The sequence below is a fragment of the Notechis scutatus genome, chromosome Z, assembly GCF_049901735.1.
Source record: "Notechis scutatus isolate UNSWTSFEM ecotype Mainland chromosome Z, rNotScu1.2, whole genome shotgun sequence".
Taxonomy (NCBI): Eukaryota; Metazoa; Chordata; class Lepidosauria; order Squamata; family Elapidae; genus Notechis; species Notechis scutatus.
The window spans coordinates 139,789,509-139,817,226 of record NC_142025.1 but is presented as its reverse complement, the minus strand read 5'-3'; the positions used below and the strand labels follow the sequence as shown (position 1 = coordinate 139,817,226).

The 27,718-nt window shown below is 40.9% G+C and overlaps 3 protein-coding genes across 3 annotated transcripts in view; all 3 read left to right on the top strand.

Annotated features, from left to right (window-relative positions):
- LOC113418600 (serine protease 27-like) overlaps positions 1-27,718 on the top strand; it is a 56,123-nt gene that overhangs the window by 1,889 nt on the left and 26,516 nt on the right. The gene's annotated exons all lie outside the window — the stretch shown is intronic.
- Positions 1,030-20,439, top strand: LOC113418509 (vomeronasal type-2 receptor 26-like). The gene is made up of 4 exons (XM_087947277.1): positions 1,030-1,205; positions 2,626-2,917; positions 9,414-9,540; positions 19,541-20,439. Exons 1-4 carry the CDS (start codon positions 1,030-1,032, stop codon positions 20,437-20,439), a joined length of 1,494 nt encoding a protein of 497 aa, XP_087803403.1.
- On the top strand, positions 4,216-6,686 carry LOC148129336 (vomeronasal type-2 receptor 26-like). Its single transcript, XM_087947279.1, has 2 exons — positions 4,216-5,034; positions 6,561-6,686. The coding sequence occupies exons 1-2, from the start codon at positions 4,216-4,218 to the stop codon at positions 6,684-6,686; spliced, it is 945 nt and encodes a 314-aa protein (XP_087803405.1).

Sequence of the window (27,718 nt, the reverse complement as noted above, 5' to 3'; positions counted from 1 at the left end):
TGGTTGCTTATAGACTCAAGTCCTCAAGTGACACATTTTGAGGGTGGCCATAAGCCTGGCTACCTTATGAACTCCATTCCAAGGATCTTTTCAGAATAATGCATATAAGTTGTCAGATAGTGTAAAATCAACTCCAGAAATGTGAACATCTGTTCTAAGGTTGAGAATTAAAAGGGTTGTCCCCCAATTTGTCCTTAATTCTATGCTCCTGCTCATCATCTCATCCTGTGTTTAGATCTTACTTTCTTATTGAATAGTCCAAAAACAATTCGTTTTGTATTAGGGTTGAATCTCCATTAGTGCATCAAGTTGATACATCCTATTTTTTTAAAAAAAATCACTGTTAGAAAAGGGAGAACTGAAATTGGATTCACTCAATTCTCATCTCTTTGGACAATGCTTTTTCCCCCAAGTCTTGAGAACAAAGGCTACTGCATTTGAAGATACATTAGTATCTTCTGCCAAAATGTAGAAATGAACTTGCAGTACATATTTTACTATGCAGGTACATGTAAATATTTAGGCACTATTAGTCAGATTGAATGTTTCAATAAGTTAAACTGAACAGAAACTGATCAAATACTTTTGCTTAATGATTAGAGGAAAGGTCACTTTATATGTGACAAAGCCCTGTTAATTTTCAATTGTCCTATAGAGAAATTGCAACTATGGATTGCTGATTATCTTGGTCTATAATTATATAAAGGCAAGTAATTTTCCTGCTTCTCCAAACCTCTATTGAATTTCAGTGAACAGTATCAAGATTATAAACAAAGATAAGGATGTTCTTAATATAATCCACACAGTTTAGAGTTTAAAAAGAATGATTATGAAGGTGTACTTGTATGTTGCTCTTACTATGTTAATTGCATTTTTCAGTCCCCTGAGAAATACAGATTTGACTGATATAAGCGTGCGAACTAAGAACATTGCAGATGAAAATAGATGGATCTATGTATTGAAAGAGGTTTTGTATTTGCACTGAGGATGTTAATTTTAGTGATTTTGCTGGTGGGTTTTTTTCCAAATATGGTAGGCAAAGCTCACATTGTAAAATGCAATGTCCATGATCTTCACCCTCCACTTCATAAATATCATAAGCAAGGAGATTTTATCATTGGTGGTGTTCCTACTCTTTCTGGTTTGGTCCCAGTGTCAATAGACTTCAGAAAACAACCTCCTGTGGCATTGTCTGAAGAAATTCTGTAAGGATTTAAATTTTCAGATATATGTATTTGGCTTTCTTATGTCCTTGGAGGAATCCATTTTAGAGATCCAAATAAAGACTAGGGCTGAAAAACATTCCATGCAAGATATGTCCCTAAAAGATATATTCATCAAATTTGGCTATTTTAACTCAGGCTGCAGATAACGTTTTTAGTATTAAAGTAATATTGAAGAGCAGGGGAGGAAATGAAACACTAAAGGGAACGTATTTTAGGACATTTGTGTAACTTGTAACTGAATATTCTTCAGTTTGTTCCTTTCCATACTTCATTCTTTTACATCACAGACTCCCATTTTGTCTGTTCCGCTCAACTTGTGGCTCATTTTTAGATTGCATTGAACAATTCATATTATCAGCTATTTCTACTATAAATAATATTGCACAATCATTATTTTCTCTTCAGTCTCATAAGAGTGTTCCCTATGAACATAGCTCTTAAGTAGTGTACTGTCATGCTTAAATATAATCTATTGACATCCTCCATTTTATAAAATTAAATCTACTTAATTTTCTGGGCATTTTAAAATTTCTTAAAAGAATAAGAGAGTTAGGAGGGACCTGGAAGTCTTCTAATCCACCCTGATCAGGTAACTCTATGTCATTTCAGACAAATATTGGCCAAGCTCTTCTTGAAATGTCGTTTTGGAGGCAAGTCTTCTGGTGATAATTTTGAGCTTATTGATGCCAGATAGCAAAGTTGATAATAGGTTTTTTTTTTAACTGCCTATTTCTCCATTTAGAGCTTCCTGGCTATTCATGTTTTCTTACCTAAAGACACCTTGAAATGAAAAGTTGAGATTGAATGAAATTATAGGAAATCAAGAATAAGGCAGATGCCCAGGAGAAAATAAGAAAGATGTGCTGCACATACATACCCCTTAGCCCCACTGTATCTAAAGCAGAAATAAGAGCTTCACACAGCCCTGAGAAAATCTTCTTAATTTTCTTCTCCTTTGAAGAACAAAACATTTCTCAGCAACTGAATCAGCATTTTAAAAAACAAAACCACATAATCTGTGAGAAAGAAATTGTCTTTAGTGGATTTAATGAATTAATAAATTTGTTTTGGTTTTATATGGGATCACTACAAATATCTATTACTTATGGGAACAGATCGTGAGACTAAGGTTTTACCTAGAGATCACTTATCTTGACCATGCATATGCATAACATGCCCTCTTTTTATTTTAAGGAGATGGTGGCTACAATTCTAATATTGTTACTTTCCTCACTGCCTCAGAAAAGATGTTGTAATAATTACATGTTGTAATACTATCCAAATCACACTGACAATTATAGAAACAAGCAATGCAAACAATTGAATATATATGGTATGCATAAGATTTTTCTGTAAATGCTAGTCATCTTTCTGATATCAAATGCAACTCCTGTTATAGCCTGATACCTAAGAATTACCAGCACATCCTGGCCTTGGTATTTGCAGTAAAGGAGATCAATGAAAACCCACAGATTTTATCCAATTTCACCTTGGGCTTCCATATCTATGACAGCTATGACAATGCCCAGAGAACTTATCAGACTACCATGCTCCTTCTATCATCAGAAGAGAGGTTGATTCCCAACTATACATGTGACAACCAACACAATCTGATAGCAGTTATTGGGGGTATTGATTCCACTGTTTCTTGTCATATAGCAACTATTTTGGATATCTATAAAATTCCACAGGTAGGATAGTTATGCATGAGAAAGTTGGGGTTGTAACATTTTTTCATACCACTGTTTTTATAACATAAGATGTATATTTTCAAGTTTTCTCATTTTATTTGTAATATATCAGAAGCAACAATGCACAATTAATTCTTAATTGATGTCAAAGTACATGGCATTAACAGAATCATAAAGAATACATTTGAGGTATTTTTTTAAACCTTCTGCTTTTTACTGTGCACTAAGTTTAACATTCCATTCTAACCTATCCAAGGCATAACAAGGTTCATTTAAATATTTTAAAGTCTTTATCCAATGGAATTTATAACCATAGGATTTTTTTAGTTGGCAAAAATTCTACATATCATCCTGTATTCTCTAGAGCTTGCTTTAAGAAAGTCTACAGGTTATGGTCTGCATAATACTTACTCGGTGTTACCTATATACTTTCTTCTGGGACTTATGCTATATTTCTAGATCAAAATTCTACTTCTTTCCATGAACCACTTTCTGAATACCACTCCATATTCAGAAAGATCCTTTTCAATCCATTTTATTTCTTGATAGAGTACCAGCTGAGCCAAGAGCTTGGCTCCACATGTGGCATGGCTTTGCTGCCAGTTGATAAAGCTTTCCTTTGGTTCCTGTTAGAAAGCTCTCCTTCTGTATAACTTTCCAACACCAAGACCAATAGTTTCCATGATCATACATGTCAACTATAATTAATAGGATACTGCATTTAAGTCTTGCATTCAATTGCAACAATTAATTTTTTGCCAAATTATTTCTGGCTCTGTTCATAAACTTCATTTAGTAAATACTATTTAGTATCTACCTCAAACCCCTGTCTGTGAAAAGAACTCATTTTCCCACACTGGATATTCAAGAGAATTAAGGCATTTAAATTTAAAATCATATTCTAGATGAAAATTGTATCAGCAACTTTTTCTTCTCTACCAAATTATTGGGTGAAGCTAATTTATATTCCACTTTTTCAGAAACAGGAAATTGTAATCCAGGTTGTCCCAAAGGCAATTTTTCAAGAGGCAACTGGACTTCTTTGCTTTTTCTTTGAAGACGCTTCTCTTCTCATCCAATAATTTCAGCCATCTAAATTCCACTGGAAGTTAAAAGACAATATCCTGATATTTAGTAGGAAAAATTTATTAATAACATAAATGTCCATTTCATCATGTGTACATTAATTTTAGGAAGAGTAGTGCAGAATTTCTGACATGATTGATTAGGATACATAGACAATGTTTCCTTTACCAGTTGTTATCTCTCCTTAGCTCACCTATGGCTCTTCTCCAGTCATGAATGACAAAACTCCAGGCCTTTTCTTCTACCAGACCATTCCTCAAGAATCTCTCCAATATCCAGGAATTCTCTCTTTGATGCTGCATTTCAAGTGGTTTTGGGTTGGAGTCATTGCTATTGATAATGTTAATGGAGAAAGATTTTTGCAAGCAATCTCACTGATTTTTTCCCAGAGTGATATCTGCTTGGCCTTCATAGAAAGAGTATTTATTTATTTCCTTCATATCAGTTACATGCTGCAACAGGGAACAAAAATATATTATAAATTGATGGGCAGCAGAGCTAATGCAGTACTAGTTCATGGAGAATCATATTCTATGGCACTTTATGGTTGGCTTCCATATTTTTATGAATCACAGATGGAAAGGGTTAAAGGTAAAGTATGGATAGCAACAACTCAGCTAGAGTTTTTATCACTTGCTTTGCAAAGAAATTGGGAAGCAGAAGTGTTCCACGGGGCATTATCATTCAAAATTCACTCCAATGATATATCAGGATTTAGGTGGTTTCTTGAAAGCATAAGTCCTTACAACTCAAAAGATGGTTTCATTGGTGACTTTTGGCAACAAGTTTTCACTTGTGCACTCTCGAACCTGATGGAAGAAGATGTTGTGAGTATTTGCACTGGGAAAGAGAAGTTGGAGAGTCTTCCTGGGGCATTTTTTGAAATGGCTATGACTACCCCCAGCTATAGCATCTACAATGCTGTTCAAGCAGTGGCCCATGCTATCCATGACATGACTTTTTCTAAGATCAAATGCAGAACAAAGAGGGATGCTCAAGGACAGAAGCTGCAAACTCAAGAACACTGGCAGGTAATGTTCCAAAAATCTTCACAGAACAGTGAACTATAATTTGTATCCTACAAAACATGTGCATATCACAACTTTTTCATTACCTGACATTTCTTTACCTTCTTCTCTCTGCCAATTAAATGAAACATCCTGTATTTCATTTGTTTCCTGGTGTCCTTTGGATATCTGTGACCTTCATTTACACAAAAAGTGGGGTTAATATCACTTATGCTTATATTAATTTTTACAGAGCACTCGATGATTAAAATAAAGAAAACCAAACTATAATAAAGAGAAAAGAGAAAAGAATAAAGCAAAGTAGCATGGAATTTAAAAGATCAGATGATATTTAAAATTTCTGTTGTTGTGCCATAGTTTGTAAGGCACTTCTGCTGTTTTTGGCTCCAGGTAGTATGTTATACTATGATAAAGGTTGCTCTATTGGTTACAGTATGCAGAGCTTCTTCTATTCTGTCATTACGTTCTTGGTGACCATGGATATTCCTATCTCATCGCACTCATGTCAGAAGCACCAAGGCACTTCCTGTTTGAAAGGATTAGCCAACAACAGAATTGTTGCCCAGGAATCACCCAATTGTTCCTGTCAGGAGCTTGAGCTAATGACAAAAGCCCAGCCTGCCCCATGGCAGCACTCGGGTCCCAGGCTTCCTAACCTCCAACCCAGTGTCCTAATCACATGCTCCTATTTTTTCCATGAAAAAATCATAGAACCACATATATTGACCATGGTATCATTTCCAAAGCACAGCACTATACAATGAGTGACTATTAGGAATGCACAGTCAATCTGGATTTGGAGGGCCAAAAGGGGTTCAGACGTGCACAGTATCTATGGCAAACATTAAAAAATACTGCTGTCTTTTGTTGTATGGTAGACAGCAGTTTTTTATTCATTTAATCAAGCAATCAATTTCTGTGGTCACCCATCTCGTTCAATAATTCTGAGCAGTTTACAGTTCAAAAAATATATTAGAATTAAAAATATGAAAACCCATTTTAATATTTTATTTTAAAACCAATAAAAACAGTACAACCAATAAAAACACTAAAAACATCCACATTAAAGATAGTTGGCCAATTAGCTATGTATCCAGGAAATGGGGTCTTTGACACATTCAATGCCCCAGGCTCAGGAATATAGCCAAGGCTCATAGTTATATGAGCCCAAGAAAAGATGTTACTTTAAGATGCTTCTGACTAGGAAAATTACTAGAAGGAACAGAATTGATTGTTGTAATTTGAGTTGGTTCCCCTCTTGTTATATTTGAATAATTTATTCCAATATGCTTCTCCCTCCCTAACGGCATCAAATGCTATTATTTTGCTCCAACCATCAGTTAAATTGTAAAAATTTATTTTTTCTCTTAAATGTCATGTTTCTGTTTCTAATGTAGCTCCACCACTTTCTGAGATATGTCTCATTTAACAATACTGCTCAAGATAGGATAACCTTCAACCAGAAAGGAGAGCTGGTGACTGGATTTGATATCTTCAACTGGATTATTTTTTCCAACCTCTCTTTACAGAGAGTGAAAGTTGGGAGTGTAGATCCCCTGGCACCTCCAGATCAAATGTTCACCATTAATGATGATGCCATTACCTGGCACAGTTGGTTTAACCAGGTAGGAAACAACAGCAGATGGGTACAGTGATTAGCACTGAATTCTAGAATGAATTCCACTGGAGAATTGTACATTTTATGTGTGTGTGTGTGTGTGTGTGTGTGTGTGTATGTATGTATGTATGTACCATGTTTCTCCAACAATACGGCCTCCACCAATAGGAAGGCCCAGCATGTTTTATTGGCATAAAATCAAATTAAGCCCCTCCCCCCAAATTTAGGCCTATTTTAAAACATGCAAAATAAGGGGGAAGGGCAGGGGGACTTGACATTAGGAGCGCCCCACGGGCAGCAATTCCTTGCCACCAGCTGCTCCTAATGGGCAATCATGGCAGAGCGCGGAGAGCTCACTACTCCTGCCAAGCACCTTTGCGGCAGACCCAAGACCTTCAGCACCCGCCGCTGTTGATTTCCCTTCTGCCCATGCCGCCACCGTGTTTGGAGCTGCCACTTCCACGTTTGGAGCATCACTGCTGTTTGGAGCACCGCTGCCATTTGGAGCTGCTGCTTCTGCATTTGGAGCTGCCGCTGCGTTTGGAGCTGCCACTTCCACGTTTGGAGCGCTGCCACTGTTTAGAGCACTGCTGTTGCTTTCCCTTCTGCCCATTCCGCCGCCACGTTTGGAGCTGCCGCTTCCATGTTTGGAGTGCGGCTGCCATTTGGAGTGCCGCCGCCATTTGGACCACCACCACCACGTTTGGAGCTGCCGCTTCCGTGTTTAAAGTGTCGCTGCCATTTGGAGTGCCGCCGCCATTTGGAGCTGTCGCTTCCGCATTTGGAGCTGCCGCCACGTTTGGAGCTGCCACTTCCGCATTTGGAACCCCACCGCTGTTTGGAGCACTGCCGCTGTTTGGAGTTGCCATGTCCACATTTGGAGCTGCCACTTCCGCGTTTGGAGCACTGCCACTGTTTGGAGCACCACCGCCATTTGGAGCGCCGCTGCCACTCCAAACATGGCGGCAGCTCGAAACACGGAAGTAGCAGCTCCAAACATGATGGCAGTGCTCCAAATGGCAGCAGCACTCTAAACACGGAAGCGGCAGCTCCAAACGTGGCGGCAGAACGGGCAGAAGGGAAAGCAACAGCGGCAGGTGCCAAAGGTCTTGGGTCTGCAGCAAAGGTGTTTGGTGGGAGTAGGGAGCTCTCTGTGCTTCACCATGATCACCCGTTAGGAGCGGCTGGTGGTGAGGCTGCCCGCAGGGTGCTCTAGATGAGGATGCAAGGGGGGGAATTAAGTCACCCCCGAAAAGATGGCCTAGCCGTTTTTTTGGGGCTCAAAAAAAAAATAAGGCCCGGCCTTATTATGTGAGAAACACGGTAGGTATGTATGTATGTATGTATGTATGTGTGTATGTATGTATGTATATATGTACATATACCGTACATTTATGTAGATGGATACAAATACAGATAACCTTCGATTTACGATCACAACTGAACCCAAATTTATGTTGCTGATTTTTTTCCCATTTTACAACCTTTCTTGCCACAATTATTAAGTGAATCGCTGCAGTTATTAAGTTAGTAATATGTTTGTTAAGCTTCCGCATTGACTTTGCTTGTCAGAAGGTTGCAAAAGGTGATCACATGACCCAACTGTAACCATCATTAATATGAAACAGTTACCGGGTATTTGAATTTTGATCACATGACTATGGGGATGTCATAAGTATGAAAAATGGTCATGTCACTTTTTTCAGTGGTGTTGTAACTTTGAATAGTCACTAAATGAACAGTTGTAAGTAGAGGGCTACCTGTACAGATACAGGTATAGGTATGAGTACAGGTAAAGAAATGGGACAGCACAGAGGTTTCTACCCTGGTAATTTTGCCAGCAAATTTATTCAGTAAGGAAATGTAATTAGGAATTTAAAATAGAAAGCTGGAAAGATAGGAAAGAGAAGAAAGGGAGGGAGGGGGGGAGGGAAGGAAGGAAGGAAGGAAGGAAGGAAGGAAGGAAGGAAGGAAGGAAGGAAGGAAGGAAGGAAGGAAGGAAGGACGGAAAGAAAGAAAGAAAGAAAGAAAGAAAGAAAGAAAGAAAGAAAGAAAGAAAGAAAGAAAGAAAGAAAGAAAGAAAGAAAGAAAGAAAGAAAGAAAGAAAGAAAGAAAGAAAGAAAGAAGAAAAAGGGAGGGAGGAAAGGAAGGAAGGAAGGGAGGGAGGAAGGAAGGAAGGAGAGAGAGAGAGGAGGGGAAAATCAAGTAAGCAAGAATTAATGCTGTTTAGAAAACTTTTGGACCAAAAATGTTCATAACAAGCCAAAATGATGTCAAAAGGACAATGCATGACATCATCACACAAATGGCATAATTATGTAATAATGTCATCATCTGCCCCTCATCCTCTTACTGTTCTGCAGATAAACATGCTTTAATGAAGAGCAAAAAGATGCTTTAAAACCAAAGAACCAAAGTATCATTTTAAGCTTAAAATGAGGCAGTGGATGAAGTTATATGTCAGGTTAAAATACATTCAAACTTATTGTCTAGCAAAATAATTTCCTCTCCATAAGTTAAGGAAATCAATCATGAGTTTTCTTAGCAATGATAATATCTTAAGAGTCAAGCTACTTCAAATTACTTTCCATTATGTCCAACCTTCTGCTGTCAAGCAACTCCCAAATAAAGATCTCTTAATTCAACCTACCTTACCCATATATTATTGAAACATGTTTTACCAATTTAAAAACATACAGAAAAGGCCAGGAACTAAGCTTTTCTGTCCTATTTTCAGTATGAACATCCTTCTCTTTTATTTTAGACTCGGCCTTTATCACTATGTAGTGAGCACTGCCATCCTGGCTCTAGCAAAAAAGTAAGGGAAGGGGAGCCATTTTGCTGTTATGACTGTGTCCTGTGTCCCAAAGGGAAGATTTCAGACAAAGAAGGTAAGGAATATTAGTTTGCAGATAGGAGATAGATGACTTCATTTTGAGAACCAAGTTTGATTGCATGAAATGGTCAGATCTGCTCCAAGCTTACTTTGGATTTTATAGATAATCCTCAATTTATCACCAGGCAGGTAGCAAGTGTTCAAAGTTATGGAGGACCATCCTCAGGGTACTTACAATCCAGTTACAAAATTATGAAGGACCTCCCTGGAGTATTTATGACTCATTTCTGAAGTTCTACAAGCCAACTTCCATGCTCTCCCATGGTCACATGACCACATTTTAGGTGCTCAGCAGCTGTCCAACATTTATGGCTGTTTGTGATATCCCACATTCACATGACCATGTTTTACAATTTTATTTTATTTTATTGCTGAAAACTGGAATTCACTTCTGATTTTCCAAAAAAATACCCTCATAGTGAATCATTGGTTTCCTCAACAACTGGGATGTTCACTTAATAACCACCACAAAAAGAGTAATCTGGTCATGTGATGATCCATTTTATAACCATCACAACTTATTACCATGATGGGCAATCTCCATTAAGATAGTAACTTGAGGACTCGCTGTATGTTTAGATAATGGTCATGTGCCAACAAGTCAATGTTAGAACATAGAATAATAAAATTGGGAAGTCTTCTAATCCAACCCCTCACTCAAGCAGGAGACCCTATACCATTTCAGACAAGTAACTGTCCAGTCTCTTCTTAAAAACCTCCAGTGATAGAGCACTTCAAAGCATTCCATTAATTAGTTGTTCTCACTGTTAGGAAATTTCTCCTCCGTTCTTGGTTGCTTCTCTCCTTAATTAGTTTCCATCCATTGTTTTTTGTCTTGCCTTCTAGTGCTTTGGAAAATAGGTTGATTCTCTCATCTTTGTGGTAGCCACTCAAGTATTTGAACATTGTTATTCTGTGTCAACCCTTAGCAATCTCATAGGTACATTTTCTCCAAGATGATTTTCTGTCCATGCAGTTTTCTTGGAGTGGTTTACCATTTTCTTCTCCAGTGATCAGTTTGCCACCTCCAGCATTTTCATTCATTGCAGTTGCCCAATGTAGGTCCCTGCATTTTTGGCTGGGCAGCTGGATGATCTTCACACTTTGGGTGGGAGTTTAAACTCTTGGCACACAATTCCAGCTTTCCTCACTCATCCCTTCCAGAAACATCTGCCTGCTCCTCCCTTGCCATGATAAGACAGCACAGCAGAACTTCATGGAGAGATTTGGGATATGATTCATTTTAAAAAGTGTTGCTCTATTATGGAAAAAAAATCCAAGGTGCTGTCATATTTATATTTTCAGCCCAAATGAAAGAAGCTTGCAAGGTATGCTAGAGCTTTTTAAGGACACAAAGCCCACTGTCAGACCATGGTCCCTCTAAATCCCAAGAAAGAAATACTCAGACTCCATGGTGTAGAGCAGAATTATTCTTTTACTGGAAAGTAAAGTGGAACCGACAGAGCCAATTCCGAAACTAAGGAATTGGCGGGTAGAACACATATACAAAGGAATAGAATTGCTCCCACCCCCCAAAGTTCAAATGATTCTTCCAATTAAATCTTCTGAATATGATCATGTGGTCATCTCCAGGTGGTGATGAGGCTATTGTCCGTTGACCTTGACATATTTTGATAAAAGTTCGCAGTTGCGCAAAAAGGGATAAAGGCTAGCGAAGAAATGGAAAGTTAAAGAAAAGAATCCCCCTGCCCTTGCTAACCCAGCAAAGGAATGCAAAACACCTCCTGCCTTCTTCCCCTCCAAGATTCCCCCCTCCCACCGTTTCATGACAGCCGAAAGAAGTAAATTAGCATAGCAGCAGATATGCAATAGTTAGAAGACAGAATATAGTTATTAGGAAGATATCTTGAGGCTGACATTCGGACCCCCTAGAAGAAGGACATTTGTCCCTGTAAGAAAAAATAATCATATGTTAACATTGGCATACATCTCTATGGTTTATCAGGGTATTTGGCATAAAATTTCTTAAGCAGTTCAGGAGCCCTAATGTCTTTCTCATTAACCCATTTAGCATAGGACGGAGGAAAATGTTTCCAAGCTACAAGATATTGAATACGACCCCTCCATTTCCTAGAGTCTAGAATTTCTTTAACCTCGAAATGTTGTTCACCCTCAATCAACAGTGGTACGGGGGGATCAGACTGGGTCGGTCTCAATGTACAGGTATGTTCGGGTTTCAACAAACTGACGTGGAAAACTGGATGAATACGACGAAGAGTCTTTTTTAAAGTCAGTTAAACAGTCACCGGATTTACAATCCTTTCAATGGGAAAAGGCCCCACATACTTAGGACCCAACTTCTTCGATTTCTGGGTGGTCTGCAAATATTTGGTCGAGAGGAATACTTTATCCCCCACCTTATACAACATCTGCGGAGCTCGCTTCCTGTCAGCAAATTTTTTATGAGACTGATGCGCTTCATCTAAAGCAGGCTTGTCCAACCCGCGGCCCACGGGCCGCATGCGGCCCAGGTCGCCTTGTAATGCGGCCCAGTGCCCACCCCAACCTTCTGGCAAGAGCCAGCGAGGAGGAGGAGGAGAGGCAGGCGCGAGGTGGGGTGAGGCGAGCACCACGCCAAGCAGCAGCAGAAAAGGCCTTTGCTGCTTCTGCACCCCCCACCGCTGCCGCCGCTTCTGCACCCGCCGCCACCCCCCCCACCCCGCCGCCGCCGCTGCTGCTTCTGCCCCTGCTGCCACCCCCACCCCACCGCCGCCGCTTCTACCCCCCGCCGCCGCCGCTTCTGCCACCGCCACCGCCCCCACCCTGCCGCCACCGCCGCCGCTTCTGCCCCGCTGCCGCTGCCGCTTCTGCCGCCCCACCCCCACCCCGCCACCGCCGCTGCTGCTTCTGCCCCCGCAAAAAAAAACAGGTTGAGTGAAAAGGACAATCCTCCCGGATGAATTGAGTCAGATTTCTAGGCAAAACACAGCCCAGCGGCGTCTCATGCCCGCAATTGAGCCGCAGTCCTAGCCACACTTTGAGCTCAATTCCGACTGACATCCGTGGTGCTTCCTCCCCGAGCAAACCCCGATGCCTGCCCGCACGCAAGATGGCCAACACTGCACGCTGCCTTCCTCGCAGGAAACGGGCAAGGCAGGCGCGCAAGGGATGAGGTGGGGGGAGAGAGAGAGAGAGAAACCAGGCACGCCGAAGTCAAGAGCGAGCAGCTCCGAGGCGAGCGATCCGGGGAACCTAAGGCAAGCGCGAGCCTCGGCTCCCGCACCAGACCAGCCTGACAACCACCCTCCCTCCATGCCCGGCCAAGTCAGACCCAACGTCTCCTAGTCCCGAAGATTGCCCGCTTCCATCGCCGCCACCCAGCCCGGGAGATGACGGAGAGGGGCGGGCAGGGGGGAGAGGAGAAACAAAGCGCTGGGCTCCCTCTTCTCACTCACCCTGAGCTTCCTGCTGCGGATTTTCACGTAGCCTTGCTTGACTATGTTGTTAAAGTTGGAGGCCATGGCCAGGACCAGCTTACCCCGCCGCCGCCGCTTCTGCCGCCGCCGCCGCCCCCGCACGCCGCCGCCACCACCGCCGCCACCCCACCCTGCCGCCACCCCCCAACCCGGCAAAATAAATAATTAATCATTTTTATAAATAATAATTTTTATAAACAATAAATAAGTTTTAATAAATAATTAATAATAAATAATAAAAACAATTTATAATTTATTATATAATTTTATAATATAATTATTTTATAATAATTTATTATATGTGCGGCCCAAACCAAATTTTCATCTTCTAATGTGGCCCAGGGAAGGTGAAAGGTTGGACACCCCTGATCTAAAGCTTTACGTGCAACCGGCCAATTAAGTTGAAGTTGAGATATCCAGTCGTTCAACGATTGAACACTGGGGTTTTCACCAGGCAGTTCAGGCATGGGCACAAAATCTTGCCCTGTTGCTATTTTGAAAGGAGTAAACCCCGTACTGCTGTGAACAGAGTTATTGTATGCCACCTCCGCAAAAGGCAGTAACTCCACCCAGTTGTCTTGCTGATAATTTAGGTAACATCTGAGGTACTGCTCTAGCACCCCGTTAGTTCTCTCGCAAGCCCCATTAGTTTGAGGATGGTGGGTGGAGCTTAAACTCTGGGTGGAGCCTATTAACTTCAAAAATTCCCTCCAGAAATTCGAGGTAAATTGGACTCCTCGGTCAGAAACCACACACTCGGGTACACCATGCAACCTGTAGACATGAATAATGAACAGTCTGGCCAATGTCTTTGCCGAAGGGATTTTTGAGCAAGGGATGAAGTGGGCTTGTTTGGAGAACAAGTCAGTCACTACCCAAATGACTGTGTGTCCACTGCTTTCGGATAGGTCTACTATAAAGTCCATGGAAATTTCCTTCCAAGGAGCAGTTGGCCGAGCCACATTTTGCAGCAAACCTGGTGGTTTACCAGGAGGTCTTTTGGCTGAAGCGCAAACTGGACAACTCGCCACATAAGTCTCGATGTCCTTTTTTAACGAGGGCCACCAGAACTGCCGTTTGACCAAATGTAGAGTCTTTACAAACCCAAAATGACCAGCCACTTTGGAATCATGAGTTTGTTGTAACACTTGGCGTCTCAGGTTTTGAGGTACATACAATTTCGCACCTATCCAGGCTAGACCATCTCGAACGGTGCAGTTATTCGAATTTGCCAGGAACCACTCATCCGTTTTCAAAGCCTCCTTAAATTGTTCCATCAGGTCAGTGGACAAATCTCTCTCCTGTTTTCTCTTTTGCACGCGGGTAACTACAGGGGCAGCCAGCTGTGTAGTGGACACAATTGGCCTTATCTCTTCTTTACGAATACTGTTGTATTGAGGCATTCTAGACAAAGCATCTGCCATAAAAATTTTCCCCCTGGAATATATTTCAAGGAGAAATTGAATCGCTTGAAAAACTGAGCCCACCTAACTTGCTTAGGAGATAGCTTCCGCGAGTTTTTAAAGCTTCCAGATTTTATGGTCAGTCCATACCTCGAATGGGTGCTTCGCTCCTTCAGAAAATGCCTCCACGCTAGTAAAGCCCAGCGGACTGCAAACGCTTCCTTCTCCCAAACGGCCCATCTCCTTTCAGTGTCAGTCAATTTACGAGAGGTGTAAGCGCATGGTTGTAGTGTCCCTTTCTCATTTAACTGAAGTAAGACCGCCCCCACCACCACATTGCTCGCATCAGCCTGGATCACGAATGGGGCGTCCATGTCTGGGTGTTTCAGTACTGGTTCTGCAGCAAAAAGTCTTTTAAGCTTTTCAAATGCAGCTTGGCACTCCATGGTCCAATTCAACGGTTGGCTGGGCTTTGGTTTTAACTCCCCCTTGGTTTTCAGGAGGTTGGTGATGGGCATGGCTATTTTAGCAAAAGACGGGATGAATTGCCGATAGAAGTTGGCAAATCCAAGAAAACTTTGAAGTTGTTTACGGGTTCTTGGTGGGGCCCAGTCCAATACAGCTCGCACTTTCTCTGGGTCCATCTCAATGCCCACGGGGAGATACGATATCCCAAATAGTCTATTTTCTCTTGATGGAACTCATACTTGGACAGTTTGGCGTACAATTTGGCTGCCCTCAGCTTGTGCAACACAGAGCGTACCAATTTCACATGTTCGTCTCTAGTCTCCGTGTAGATGAGAATATCATCAAGGTAGACTAGAACCCCCTTGTATAAATGTTCGTGAAGCACTTGATTGATCATTTGCATGAAAACAGCAGGCGCCCCCTGTAGGCCAAAAGGAAGAACATTGAACTGGAAACAACCCATCGGACAGTTGAACGCAGTCTTCCACTCGTCCCCCTCTTTAATCCGGATTCGGTAGTACGCCTCCGCAAGTCCAACTTTGTGAAAATCTTCCCCTTTGCCAAGTGGGCTAACATGTCCTTCATCAGAGGGAAGGGGTACACGTTCTCCACAGACACTGCGTTCAGGTTTCTATAATCAACCACCAGACGTTTGGAGCCATCTTTCTTCTCGCGGAACATCACAGGGGCCGCCACTCGAGGTCTGGCAGGTGTGATGAAACCACGCTTCAGGTTCTTGTCGATAAACTCCCTCAATTCTTCCAGCTCCCTGGTGTCATCGAATACAGCTTCGGTTTGGAGCTTCACCCCGTAGAAATTCAATACTGCAATCGGTTGACCGATGGGGAGGGAGCTCGTCGGAAGCCTCTTCACTAAACACTTCTCTTAAGTCCCAGTACTCCTTCGGGATTTTCTCCTCCCCCTCCATGCGTTCGACACCTGCAGAAGCTGCCTCGGCCAGAACTTGCGGCTTCAGAGGGGATTTATCCTCCCCTTCCGGATATTGTTGCTCCTCCCCTTCCGGTGGCCGATCGGTGCAGATGCGTATCCACCCCTCTCTCCAGTTCACCTGGGGATTCCACTTCGAAGCCAGGAAATCCCAATATTAGAGGCTGTTCCATCCCAGGGGCCACAATAAAGCATAGGATCTCACGGTGAGTTCCCATGGTCATCTCTAAGGATTCCATTATAAAACGTGCTGGGCAACCTCCCGCCACAGATCCATCCAGTTGACAGAAAGCTATGGGCGTTCTTAAAGTTCTCAGTCCAATGCCCAGACCTTTAACTACTTTCATGTTTATTACGCACCTCGTGCACCCCGAGTCCAATAAGGCCAACATCTCTCCCTCGGCCCCAGAGGTAGGATCCCTTAACTTTATGGGGATGGTCATGGGCCCTTGGTTAGGACTTACCGAGACGTCATCTTCCGAGTCGGTCTCGCTCTCGTCGAGTGGGGTTGGAGGTCCCAGCTCCTCTCCCGCCTGAAGGGCGACCTCTACAACCTCTCTCGTTTTCAGCCCGGTTTCATGAGGCTTGGTTGAGGGGTTTTTGGGCTTCCTCCCTGGGCCCCGTGTTTTCGGGGGGTCCAACTTGACCCGGCAGTCCGCCATCCGGTGGCCCTCCTTCCTGCAATGGAAACAAGCTGTGGTCTTGGCTCTTGCCGCCATCCCTCCTCTTTGGGGGGTGGAGGTCTCTCGGAGACGTGGGGGAGTGGTTTTCTCCAGCCGGGCCTCCTCTGCGTCTGCTTCGAGCTAGATCAATATCCACCTCTTCCGCCAGCAAGTACCACGACTGCAAATCACGTGGGTCCCTTCGGGAGAAGCATAGGTGGTATACATCTTCATTTAAGCCATCTTTGTAGGCTTCAACCAGGGCCTCTTGAGGCCAAAGTCGGATATGGTATGCCAGCTGCCTGAACTCCTGGGTGTAGTCTGCAACTGATCTTCCCCCTTGGGTTAAAGTTTTCATTCTGATTCTAGCCCTTCTCTCTGCCAGGGGGTCCTCAAATCTTCTCCTCAATGCAGTCATGAAAACATCAAGGCTTCGCAATTGGGGGGAGTTATCATTGAACAAAGTCACCACCCAATCTGCTGCCACCCTTCCAGGGTTCTGGTAACACATCTCACTTTGGCTGCTTCAGAAATGAACTCCCTTTCAAATTCTGCCATATAGCTTCCAACTTGTACCAGGAAAAACCCCAAGTCTCTGGGATTTCCTCCAAATTTCACATCTAAGGGAGGCAGGTGGCGTCTTCCAGGAAGCACCCCTATTGCTGGGGCTCCCGAGCGGTAGCGGGCGGCTGCGCCGGTGTAGGCTGGGCTAGGGGGTGGGGTAGCTCGACTTCCCGGGCTGACCTCGCTCCCTCTTCCCCTCATACCTTGAAGCCGTGCCGGGCTTTTCAGAAACGTCCATAAGGAATCTGCCGCCTTGCTCCAGCCTGCATTCCATCTCCTCCCCCTCTTGCCACAGCCGGTCCCTCGCACCTCTTCGTCTTACAGTGATTCTGGGAGGAGGGGGTCTTCAAGGTCTCTCCAACCAACCCCCAACGACCATCTGGGCATCTCAGCTGGGGTTTCTTCCAGAGTCAAGTCGGCCAGTAGGTCAGCAGCCGGCATCTCTGGTAGCAGCATCAGCTGCCCCCCCGCAGCTCCTGGTCATCTTCATCGCTGGCTGGAGACGACATAAGATGAAACCCCCTCGGAAGAAAAATTGCTGTTTTCTCCGGGTGGGTTGATGTGGGAGTTTCGGAATAATGTCAGACCGTGGTCCCTCTAAATCCCAAGAAAGAAATACTCAGACTCCATGGTGTAGAGCAGAATTATTCTTTTACTGGAAAGTAAAGTGGAACTGACAGAGCCAATTCCGAAACTAAGGAATTGGCGGGTAGAACACATATACAAAGGAATAGAATTGCTCCCACCCCCCAAAGTTCAAATGATTCTTCCAATTAAATCTTCTGAATGTGATCATGTGGTCATCTCCAGGTGGTGATGAGGCTATTGTCCGTTGACCTTGACATATTTTGATAAAAGTTCGCAGTTGCGCAAAAAGGGATAAAGGCTAGCGAAGAAATGGAAAGTTAAAGAAAAGAATCCCCCCTCCCCTTGCTAACCCAGCAAAGGAATGCAAAACACCTCCTGCCTTCTTCCCCTCCAAGATTCCCCCCTCCCACCGTTTCATGACAGCCGAAAGAAGTAAATTAGCATAGCAGCAAATATGCAATAGTTAAAAGACAGAATATAGTTATTAGGAAGATATCTTGAGGCTGACACCCACTGTCACAGAATTGCTTTCTGCCTATGCTTTTCTGTTTTCTTAAAAAGTGTAGTAACTTTTTCAAATAGTTCAAATGAAATATCCAGTGGAATTTATACTGCTACCAAAGGAATTTGCAGAGAAAAAATTCTGCAAAAGGATGTCTAAATGTCCCTTTCTTAAATATATTAGCAGACTGATGAAAATATGATAGAAAAATAAAGAATGAGTGGTGTGGGTGGGGTGTAATGTGGTGTGGTATATATTCTATACTCAACCAAAGTAACTAGGCTAATCCAATATGAAAGGAAGTACATCAAGACTTAATGGGGTGAATAAACTCAGCTGTCTGAGAGAAACATAGATAATCCTCAACTTACAATAATTAATTTAGTGACCGTTCAAAGTTACAATGGCACTGAAAAAAGTGGCTCATGACTTTTCACAATTTTTCACAGTTACAACCTTTGTGTTCTGACCCAGGCTTCGTCAAACTGAATAAAACACAAACTGAATTTAAAAGTAAAACCTTTTTAATGCAATGCTGTGAATTACTTGCATTTCCAGCCAAAACTCATTATACACAGTTCCTCCAGATAAGAGCATACTTTTCAGTGCTGTCGAATGCTGCCAAGAAACAGAAGTCCAATTAAGGCTAACATAAACCAACCCAAAAACCTAGAAAAAACTGACCAGAGTACAGAGCTTCACAAAGGACTCGGAGATTACTGAACTGCTTTGCTTCCTGAAAAGCTCTTTGTCATTGAGGACTGACTTTTATCCCTTATGCAAGGGGCAATCACCTCCCAGCCTTACTCCCAAATCATCCCTTCTGCTTCAGCTACTCTCGCCTTCTAACAGCTCTGCACACATGCGCACTAGGAACAGGGTCCTCTGCTTCGCTGCTTCCAGACTCCGAAAGCTCCGAAGGCAGCACCCCTCTCTCAGATGGTCCTGGCCCCATCCCTGCATTGGATGCAGGACCCTCGTCCAAGTCCTCGCCAGACTCCCTGACTGGTCTCCTTTCTTCCTCACTGTCCGATATCTCTGCCGTCTGCACCAGTTGCTGGCAAACCACAACAGTTTGCAGCATCCCCATGGTTATGTGATCAAAATTCAGATGCTTGGCAATTGGTTTATATTTATGATGGTTGCAGTGTTCTGAAGTCATGCAATCCCCTTTTGCAAGCAAAGTCAATGGGAATGAAGATTCACTTAACAACCATATTACTGACTTAACAACTGCAATGATTCTCTTAACAACTATGGCAAGGAAGGTTGTAAAACAAAGCAAAACTCACTTACCAAATGTTTCATTTAGCAACATAATTTTAGGCTCAGTTGTGATCATAGCTGGAGGACAGCCTGTAATTAGGGCAGAGAATTATGACAAGTGCAGAACTTAAATGCTGTCTTTTCTCTTTTTTTTCAGATATGAATGAGTGTAAGAAATGTTCAGACAAAGAGTACGCAAATAAGAATCAAGATTTCTGTTACCCTAAGATTATAACTTTTCTGTCTTACAAAGAACCTTTGGGAATCACTTTTACTTTCCTGGCTTTTTTCTTTTTTTCATTGACAGCTCTGGTGCTTGGCATATTTATAACACATCACCACACTCCAATTGTCAGAGCCAACAACCAGAGTCTCACCTATACTCTCCTCATCTCCCTCCTGTTCTGCTTCCTTTGCACATTGCTATTCATTGGCAAACCAGGAAAAGTGGTCTGTCTTCTCCAACAAACAGCACTGGGCATCAACTTTTCAGTGGCTGTTTCTTGTGTGCTGGCCAAAACCATCACAGTGGTTCTGGCTTTCATGGCCACCAAACCAGGATCCAGGATGAGGAAGTGGGTGGGGAAAAGACTAGCCAGCTCTATTGTTCTTTCCTGCTTCCTTATTCAAGCAAGCATCTGTGTTGGATGGTTGTCAATTTCTCCCCCATTTCCAGGCATGGATATGTATTCGATGACTGAAGAAATTGTACTGCAATGCAGTGCAGGTTCTATGGTTATGTTTTACTCTGTGTTGGGCTATCTGGGTTTCCTGGCCATTATCAGTTTTGCTGTGGCTTTCCTTGCCAGGAAATTACCAGATACTTTTAATGAAGCCAAGTTTATCACTTTCAGTATGTTGGTCTTTTGTAGTGTTTGGCTCTCTTTTGTTCCAACCTACCTGAGTTCCAAGGGAAAATATACAGTTGCTGTGGAGATCTTTTCTATCTTAGCCTCTGGTGTTGGACTCTTAGGATCTATTTTTTTTCCAAAATGTTATATCATTGTGTTAAGGCCTAAATTGAACAAAGTGCAAATAATGAGGAAAAAATGTTGAAGAATTTAATCCTATCCCTTATCAGAAGCTACCCTTCTTTTTAGTCTTGAATTGTCTCAGTGGTTTCTTAAAATATCCTCAAGTAGACACTTCTAGGACTTTCAATATCTTCTCTAGTTGAAAACTGAATAAAGATTTGCCAAAAGAAAACAGAGAAAGGAATTTTTTCCTTGCTTATTTTCAGAAACTCTTAATAAATCTCATATGCTATTGTTCTTTTAATTTGGGCATTGAATTCTTCTAGCTGGATTACTGTTGACAAAGAAAGTTCAATTGTTGAGAACATGTGCGTGATAGCACAATCTCATTTAAAGACAAACAACAGCAATATATATTTTTTGACCAGAAAAAACTTGGATGTAACAAGTTCATTGTATGCTACTCACTGTCTACAGTAAAAAGAGAATGATCTATTGAACTATTAAATTAAGGTCATGACATTTCTTTCAAACAGGATCTACCTGAAATCTCTGTATCACAAAACCTCTGTAAGATAAATTGAACTGAATAATTGTTCTAAAGTAAACTAGAGATATACCGTAGTTGGTAATAGATATAAATCTATGTCTCCCTGATTTTAGACATATAGATTTATCATTCAGGTTCTGACAAGTTTCAATGAATGATTCAGTTTGACAAAGATTCAGTTTCTCTCTCTCCCCCTCTCTCTTTCTCCCTTCCTCTCTCTCTCCCTCCCTCCCTCTCTCTCCCTCTTCCTCTCTCCCCCTCTCCAGAAATGAAAGAGAGAGAGAGCAGGAGAGGAGGAAGAGAGAGAGAGAGAATGAGATCAGTTCCATATATGGAGAAAAATAGAGGGATCTGAGTGGTAGGTACTCTAACGTTGGCATGAGCAGTCCATCAATGAGAGTTATTATTATCTCACCTCATATAAAAGGCCTCTTTGGGTAAAGCAAGACTAATGTAACTTTGGCTTTTATTTATCATTTCTAAAAGTATATATGTGTCCAACTATGAGCCTTACCTTTGCTTTCTCTTGTGTTACAATTCTACATTGGAGTAGCCTACACAGCTGGAAGAAAAACTCAGCTCTCAACATTTTATATATCTGATCAAAGTCAAATGACTATTTCCCAGAACATCATAACTTTAGGATATTGCAAAGACATATAATTTAACACAGAGCTATTGTTGCATGTCCAACAATACAATTATTTACATATTCGTTTTCTTCATAAACCCTTTTCCTATGTCAGTGACTTTCCCAGCATGACCAACTTCCTGTCTGTTCTTCCCAGCTATCCCCCTCATCCTATTACAGCATGTCAAGTACTAAATAAATGCCAATTACTGGGACAACATTTTCGCATCAAAATGTATTGACTACCAAATTTGACAAGTTTTGAAAAAGTTGTGTACTGAGGTACCTCTGTATAGAAATAATCTTGGGAGGCAGGTGAAACAGCCACAGCCAATCAAATAGCAGCTTAGCCCAAAGCAGGAATTGCAGATGGGCAAATGTTTCGGAAGCAAGTCTTCTTAGCTTCTTGGGCTTTAAAAGCAACAGGGGAGAAATGTACTTTCAGACTTGCAAAATTCTAATCTTACAACGAAGTAGAATTAATTCATCTGGGCATGCTTCCTCTTTGGACTGCCTCATAAGGCTGACAACATGGAATTAAATGGTATTGATTTTCTTTAGTGTATCAGAGGAATAGTCCTGTGTTGTGAAACCAGAGCAGAGGAGGATGGATCCCCAGAAAAATTGTGCTGTTCTGTGCATAGCATATTTTATGTGCAGTTTTATTTGCCACTGATGAATTTGATCTTTCCATTAAAAATGTCACTAACAAAACATTGTAAGTTATATTCCTCCGTGACCTTTGCTAATTGCACCATTGTTTGTGCCACAATTCATGCAGAAAGAAGTCACTCAATATTTCTTAACAATTTGTGTCACAATTTTTTTTATTTGTATGCCTTGCCTAACTGTAAGCAATTCAAATGCTAGAAGGCAATGTTTATTTAAAAGTCTGGAGAGAATGCAGTGTTTAATCTAGATAAATACTCAAGATTAAATAAAGAACACATTTCCAATCCCCATTGCCTACTTCAGCCAAAAGAAGTCTGCAGTTCCAAATATAAAGAAAAAATGTAAGATTTCTTCAAAATGTTTATGGTTTTAAAAGCTGGGAAGAAAACCAGAGTCTTGAGTTCACACTCTTCACCTTAAATAACCTCCAATTGACATTACTGGCAATAAAAGTGTAGCAATTGCAATGTACAACTATTGGCACATAAATACACCCAGTTTCTCTTTTAAAGCAGAGTTGTAAAATACAAGTTATTGTTTATTTTAAAAAAGAAAAGGTTTTTTTGCATGGTGGAAGAAATTGTGCATACATACCTATACAATAAAAAATACAATCATGGGGCCATCATACTAGATAGATCTTAGATAGATAGATAGATAGATAGATAGATAGATAGATAGATAGATAGATAGATAGACAGATGATACATACATACATGTATCTATACATATGTGTGTATATGTATGTATATATAGATACATGTATGTACAGTATGTACATAGATGTGTGTGTGTGTCTATCACCTATCTCTATCTATCTATACATACACACATACATATACACACACATACACATACATACAAAGAGAGAGAGGGAGAATATAAAGTGTGATGGAAAATGTCTAAAGCAAGGCTTTCAAATTACCAAGGAGCCCTCAATTCAAGTAGCCTCCTTTATAATTTGTCCACACATTTGTAGATTCTGGCTCACAAGTTATTTTAAACAAACACTTATATTTTAAATAGGAACCAGGAAGGAGGAACCACATAAACCTTCAGTGAAACTTCCTCTTTAGCGGGCAGTGATCTTTCCCAAGGGCTTTTCAAATAAACTTGACTCAAGCAGAATTGTATGTGATTTTCACTCGTAGATTGAGTCATGGGGAATTATTCTTCCTCAGTCAGATAATAAATCATTTCATAAATGTAATAAATAAAATCCAATTTCCTCAATCATAGTATGGTTCCTTTCATGAAGTGATATGAAGAAATAGCATTTTTACTTCTGCCACCTATAGTTAAGCCCCTTTCTCTTTATTCTACATATACAGGCAGAACCTTAAAAGGCCTTTTGCACATGTTCAGTTTCAATTGTCTCACATGAATAATTCATGATTTAATCCTCTTTGCTTTGAAAGATCTCCACAGGTTTATCTAGTCCCTAAACTTCATACAGTTGATGCTTTAGGAAATTTCAAAGTGCAATCAAATATGAGCTGCTTTCAAAATCTAGAACATTTACAAATTAGAAAATTCAAGGATCATTTGTTTAAAACTTAAACTGTGTTTCTAGCCCAGCATGGCATGATTTTATTTATTTGTTTAGTCAAGTTGTCTTAAATGATAAAGTGACATTAGGCAATATGCCACACATTAAAACAATTAAAACAAACCAGAGAAAAGATAAACCATACCAAAATCCATATTATATTTATGGAATAGACCATAAAAACTGAGATAATAATATCTTGGCTAAAGGTTCAGTCTAAAAACTGGGAGATTCTAGTTCTGTCTTAGGCACAAAGCAGCTGGATAATCTTGAACCAGTCACTTTCTCTTAACCCTAAGAAGGAGGCAATGGCAAAGCACTTCCGAAAAACCTTGCCAAGAAAATTTCAGTACTTGTTTGGGCAGTCTCCAAGATCTGATACAAATGAACAGAAGAAAAAAAATCTCAACATCAGTGTATTCAGGTTCACAAATTATCTTGTCCCTCATTTGTAAGCCTTTCCTAAATGAGAGCAGCCATGCAGTTATGGAGACAGATGCAATTCTGAAGAGCAAGCGGAAACACCATAAGCATACAGTATGTTTCCTAGATGGCTGAGTACTTTAGATGGGTGAATCAAGCCATCTGTTCCATTTTCAACAATGTTCTTGGCTTGGTGTCAATGTAGGCTTTGCATGAAATTTAAAAGGAGATAAGTCAAAGCCTTCCAACATTGCTGGAAGGCCCTTTGTCTCTAGGTTTGATTTTATATAGCTAGAGTACCAATATTGGTATGCTAGCTATATAAATTCAAGCCTGGTGACAAAGGGCCTTCCAAAAACAAACAAATAAAAAGTAATGTTGTGATTTAGTGAGACTAAGGAGTTTTAGATTCCCAATCCTTTGCAGGTATCAACAGCTCTGAATATAACAAGGCAGAAGACATAGCAACAAAAGTTCCAGAGAAGGTACAGCTGGGGTGTGGCTGCTTTGAACAAAAAGTCACTGGTCCAACCCATGTCATCTTTTATTAAGTCTAGGACAGAGGTTTCTCTGCAAACCCAAGGAGCACTGCCAATTCATACCAAACTAGGTGAGTCACTCTCTAAAAGGCAAGTTTTAGCAATTTGCTTGAACCTGAGTTCTGTAAGTACAAGAAGTTACAGTGGCAATGTCTAGCCAGTGAATTTTGGGAGAACTAAATTGTCACGTTGGAGAAGTCTCCATCCAAGTCCTTTTTATTTTATTTTATTTATTTATTTTTGTCAATTGCTTACAAGATAATAAGTATAAGTAAAAACATAGTTATGAATACATGGATACATATAAGAAAAATAAAAAATAAAAGAAACAATAGGACAGGGACGGTAGGCACATTGGTGCACTTATGCACGCCCCCTACAGACCTCTTAGGAAAGGGGTGAGGTCAATAGTAGACAATTTAAGGTTAAAGTTTTTGTCCATTTACTATCACTTTCATACAATCCAAATTTATTTATTTATTTCCACCCTGTTCTTGTCCTTCTTCCTCTCTTTCCCTTTTTCTTCTATCCATTAGTAGATGAAAACACTGAAGCCAGGCAGGCATGTATACTTATTTCAATACTCATGAACTTTATTCATGAAATAGACAGAAATGCTTCCCCATCTGTGTTGTTTTGCTGCCTCCTAATGGACAGGTCATTAAACAATAAGCCTGTTTAAGATACTTTCAGCTGAAAACCCACACTCAAGCTTAGCAAGAAATCACAATTAGGATGCCAATCTGCTGATCTTCAAAGATCCCAGTTGAATTATAGTTCACCCATGGTGTGTTTTGTTGTCACTTCCTTGTCATTTGCATGCAGTAGTCACATAGTATAACTCTGAATAACACTGAAAAATACTTCTTGGTAGAATTCACTGATTTGATTTCAAACAACCAAATAAACAACCCTAACATAAGATTCAATTTTTTCAACAACTAGTTCTGTGGGCATGGCTTAGTTGGTAGGTGTGGCTTGGTGGTCATGTGACTGGGTGGGCGTGACCAACTCGACGTCACTCACGTCAAGGGGAACTTCTCCTTGCCTGGCCTCTGATGACAGTGGGGATGCTGCAATGGTCGTAAGCATGAAAAATGGTCATAAATCACTTTTTTCAGTGCCATTGTAACTTTGAATGGTCACTAAATGAACTGTTGTAAGTCAAGGATTACCTGTACAAAAATACAAAAAGTTTTTTTGCTTGCAAAAAGCTGCCCTAAATACCAATCATTAGATTAAAAATATCTGCAAGCCGGAGTTACAAATCAGGAAGCATGTCAGAGCACCTTGAGGAATTAAAATAGTTAAAATGCAGTGATAACTATCAGCAGCCAACTCTTGCTCATAAAGTGAAACCCTTTAGCAGAGAGATCATTTAAGCTCTCCAGAAAAAGCACACCCAGGAAAAGCAATCCTTAGATCCATTTGCATCACTTAAAGATACCAGCTAGTCTCACTCACCTCACAAGATATCCTAAGGAAATCATCCAGATTTAAGAAAAAGTCACATGCCCCCCAGAAAGGCAGTAAAAAATCAATGCCAAGCTTGCATCATGCCTCTTGGAAGTACACTCCAAAAGGACAGTGCCCAATAATACTAAAGCAGTGAAGGAGGACCCTCCTCCCCAGATAGAAAAAGAAACCATGAGGCAGGAAAAAATTCAAACACAATACAAATAATTAAATCACAATAGTAGCTGTTGCTTGTTGAAGCTGAATAGGGAAAATTATCCCATCAATAAACACAGGATTAAATGTCACCAAGCACAGAATTAACTTTCACCAAAAACCAGTTTTAGATCAAAACTCAGAAAGGGTATGTAAACTCATGTTTGAATGTCAATCTTTCTAGCTAGTCAAGAAGCCTTGCTGAATGTCACTCATCTTGGTTCCCTGTCGTTAAAAGCTTCTTTCTGACAGCTCTGCTTCATTATTCAATTATTTCTTCAAAGTGCTGATTGTCCAGGGAAGTATTTCCTCCCAACAGCAGTGTAAAAATCTTAAAACAACCCTTCCCCTTTAAGAAAGTCAAGCCCCAAAAGCTTTGGAGACAGGAAGTCTAGCCATACTGCCAAGAATGTAATAAGGGTGGAAAAAAACAAAAGGAGATTGTTTCTAATTACCGGGTCTCCGAACTGCTTAGAAAGTTAACAAGGGATTCTATAGAACCAGTCAAAACCGGTAGAATCCCACCCCTGATTGTACTTCAATGTATTGTGAAAGCCAGCCAATGTGTGAACCAGATCATCACATGTGATCAGAATAACTATTATTTTCTTAGGCTGGTTTTAGCATTTATCATGCTGTGTAATTTTAACCATAACTGAATAAGAATTTGCTTATATCAGATAGAATAAAATACCCAATTTAGATGGACTCAATGGTTTTAAAAGGGAATTCTTTGTTTTACCCACGGTATACTGTCTGTTAAATCACAGACAACATTTATTAAATAGTTGCTACTTGGAAGCAACAGTTGTTGCAAATAGTCATCATGCAGGCAGTCCTGCCTGAGCAGGGATTGGACTGGAAGACCTCCAAGGTCCCCTTCAACTCTGTTGTTCTATTGTATTTTGTCTTCCTGATTATTCTTCGTAAGCTTCCTTAAAACATTTAGTGGCCCATTGTGTGGCATAAAGTGATAGATCAGATGAGCTGCTGGCTGATTGCTTGTTTTTTCTACACAAGGCCATATTTTACCTGACTGAGGTCACCAAGTGTAATGAAAAGAACAAACAAATGAGAGAATATATTAATATTGTGATGATGGTCAATACATATAGCTCAGAAGGGCATGACATTCTTTGAACCCGTTTTGAGGGTTGCAGACATTTTATTACCCTACAGATATTAGCATTTGTACTACATTATCTGCTACATGACATCATCAGTTTTGGCATGACTTCAAAATTCCTGCATTGATAATATTAGCTAGTAGATATTGAGACACCTGCAAGACGCAAAATCATATATGAGAACTCCAACAATCATATT

Excerpts from the sequence above, each read along its gene's own strand:
- LOC113418509 (XM_087947277.1), top strand. The coding sequence starts at position 1,030 with ATGGTAGGCAAAGCTCACATTGTAAAATGCAATGTCCATGATCTTCAC. Across the intron at positions 2,918-9,413 it reads ATATCTATAAAATTCCACAG|ACTCGGCCTTTATCACTATG; the intron begins GTAGGATAGTTA and ends CTTTTATTTTAG. Across the intron at positions 9,541-19,540 it reads GAAGATTTCAGACAAAGAAG|ATATGAATGAGTGTAAGAAA; the intron begins GTAAGGAATATT and ends CTTTTTTTTCAG.
- LOC148129336 (XM_087947279.1), top strand. The coding sequence starts at position 4,216 with ATGAATGACAAAACTCCAGGCCTTTTCTTCTACCAGACCATTCCTCAA. Across the intron at positions 5,035-6,560 it reads AAACTCAAGAACACTGGCAG|AGAGTGAAAGTTGGGAGTGT; the intron begins GTAATGTTCCAA and ends CTCTCTTTACAG.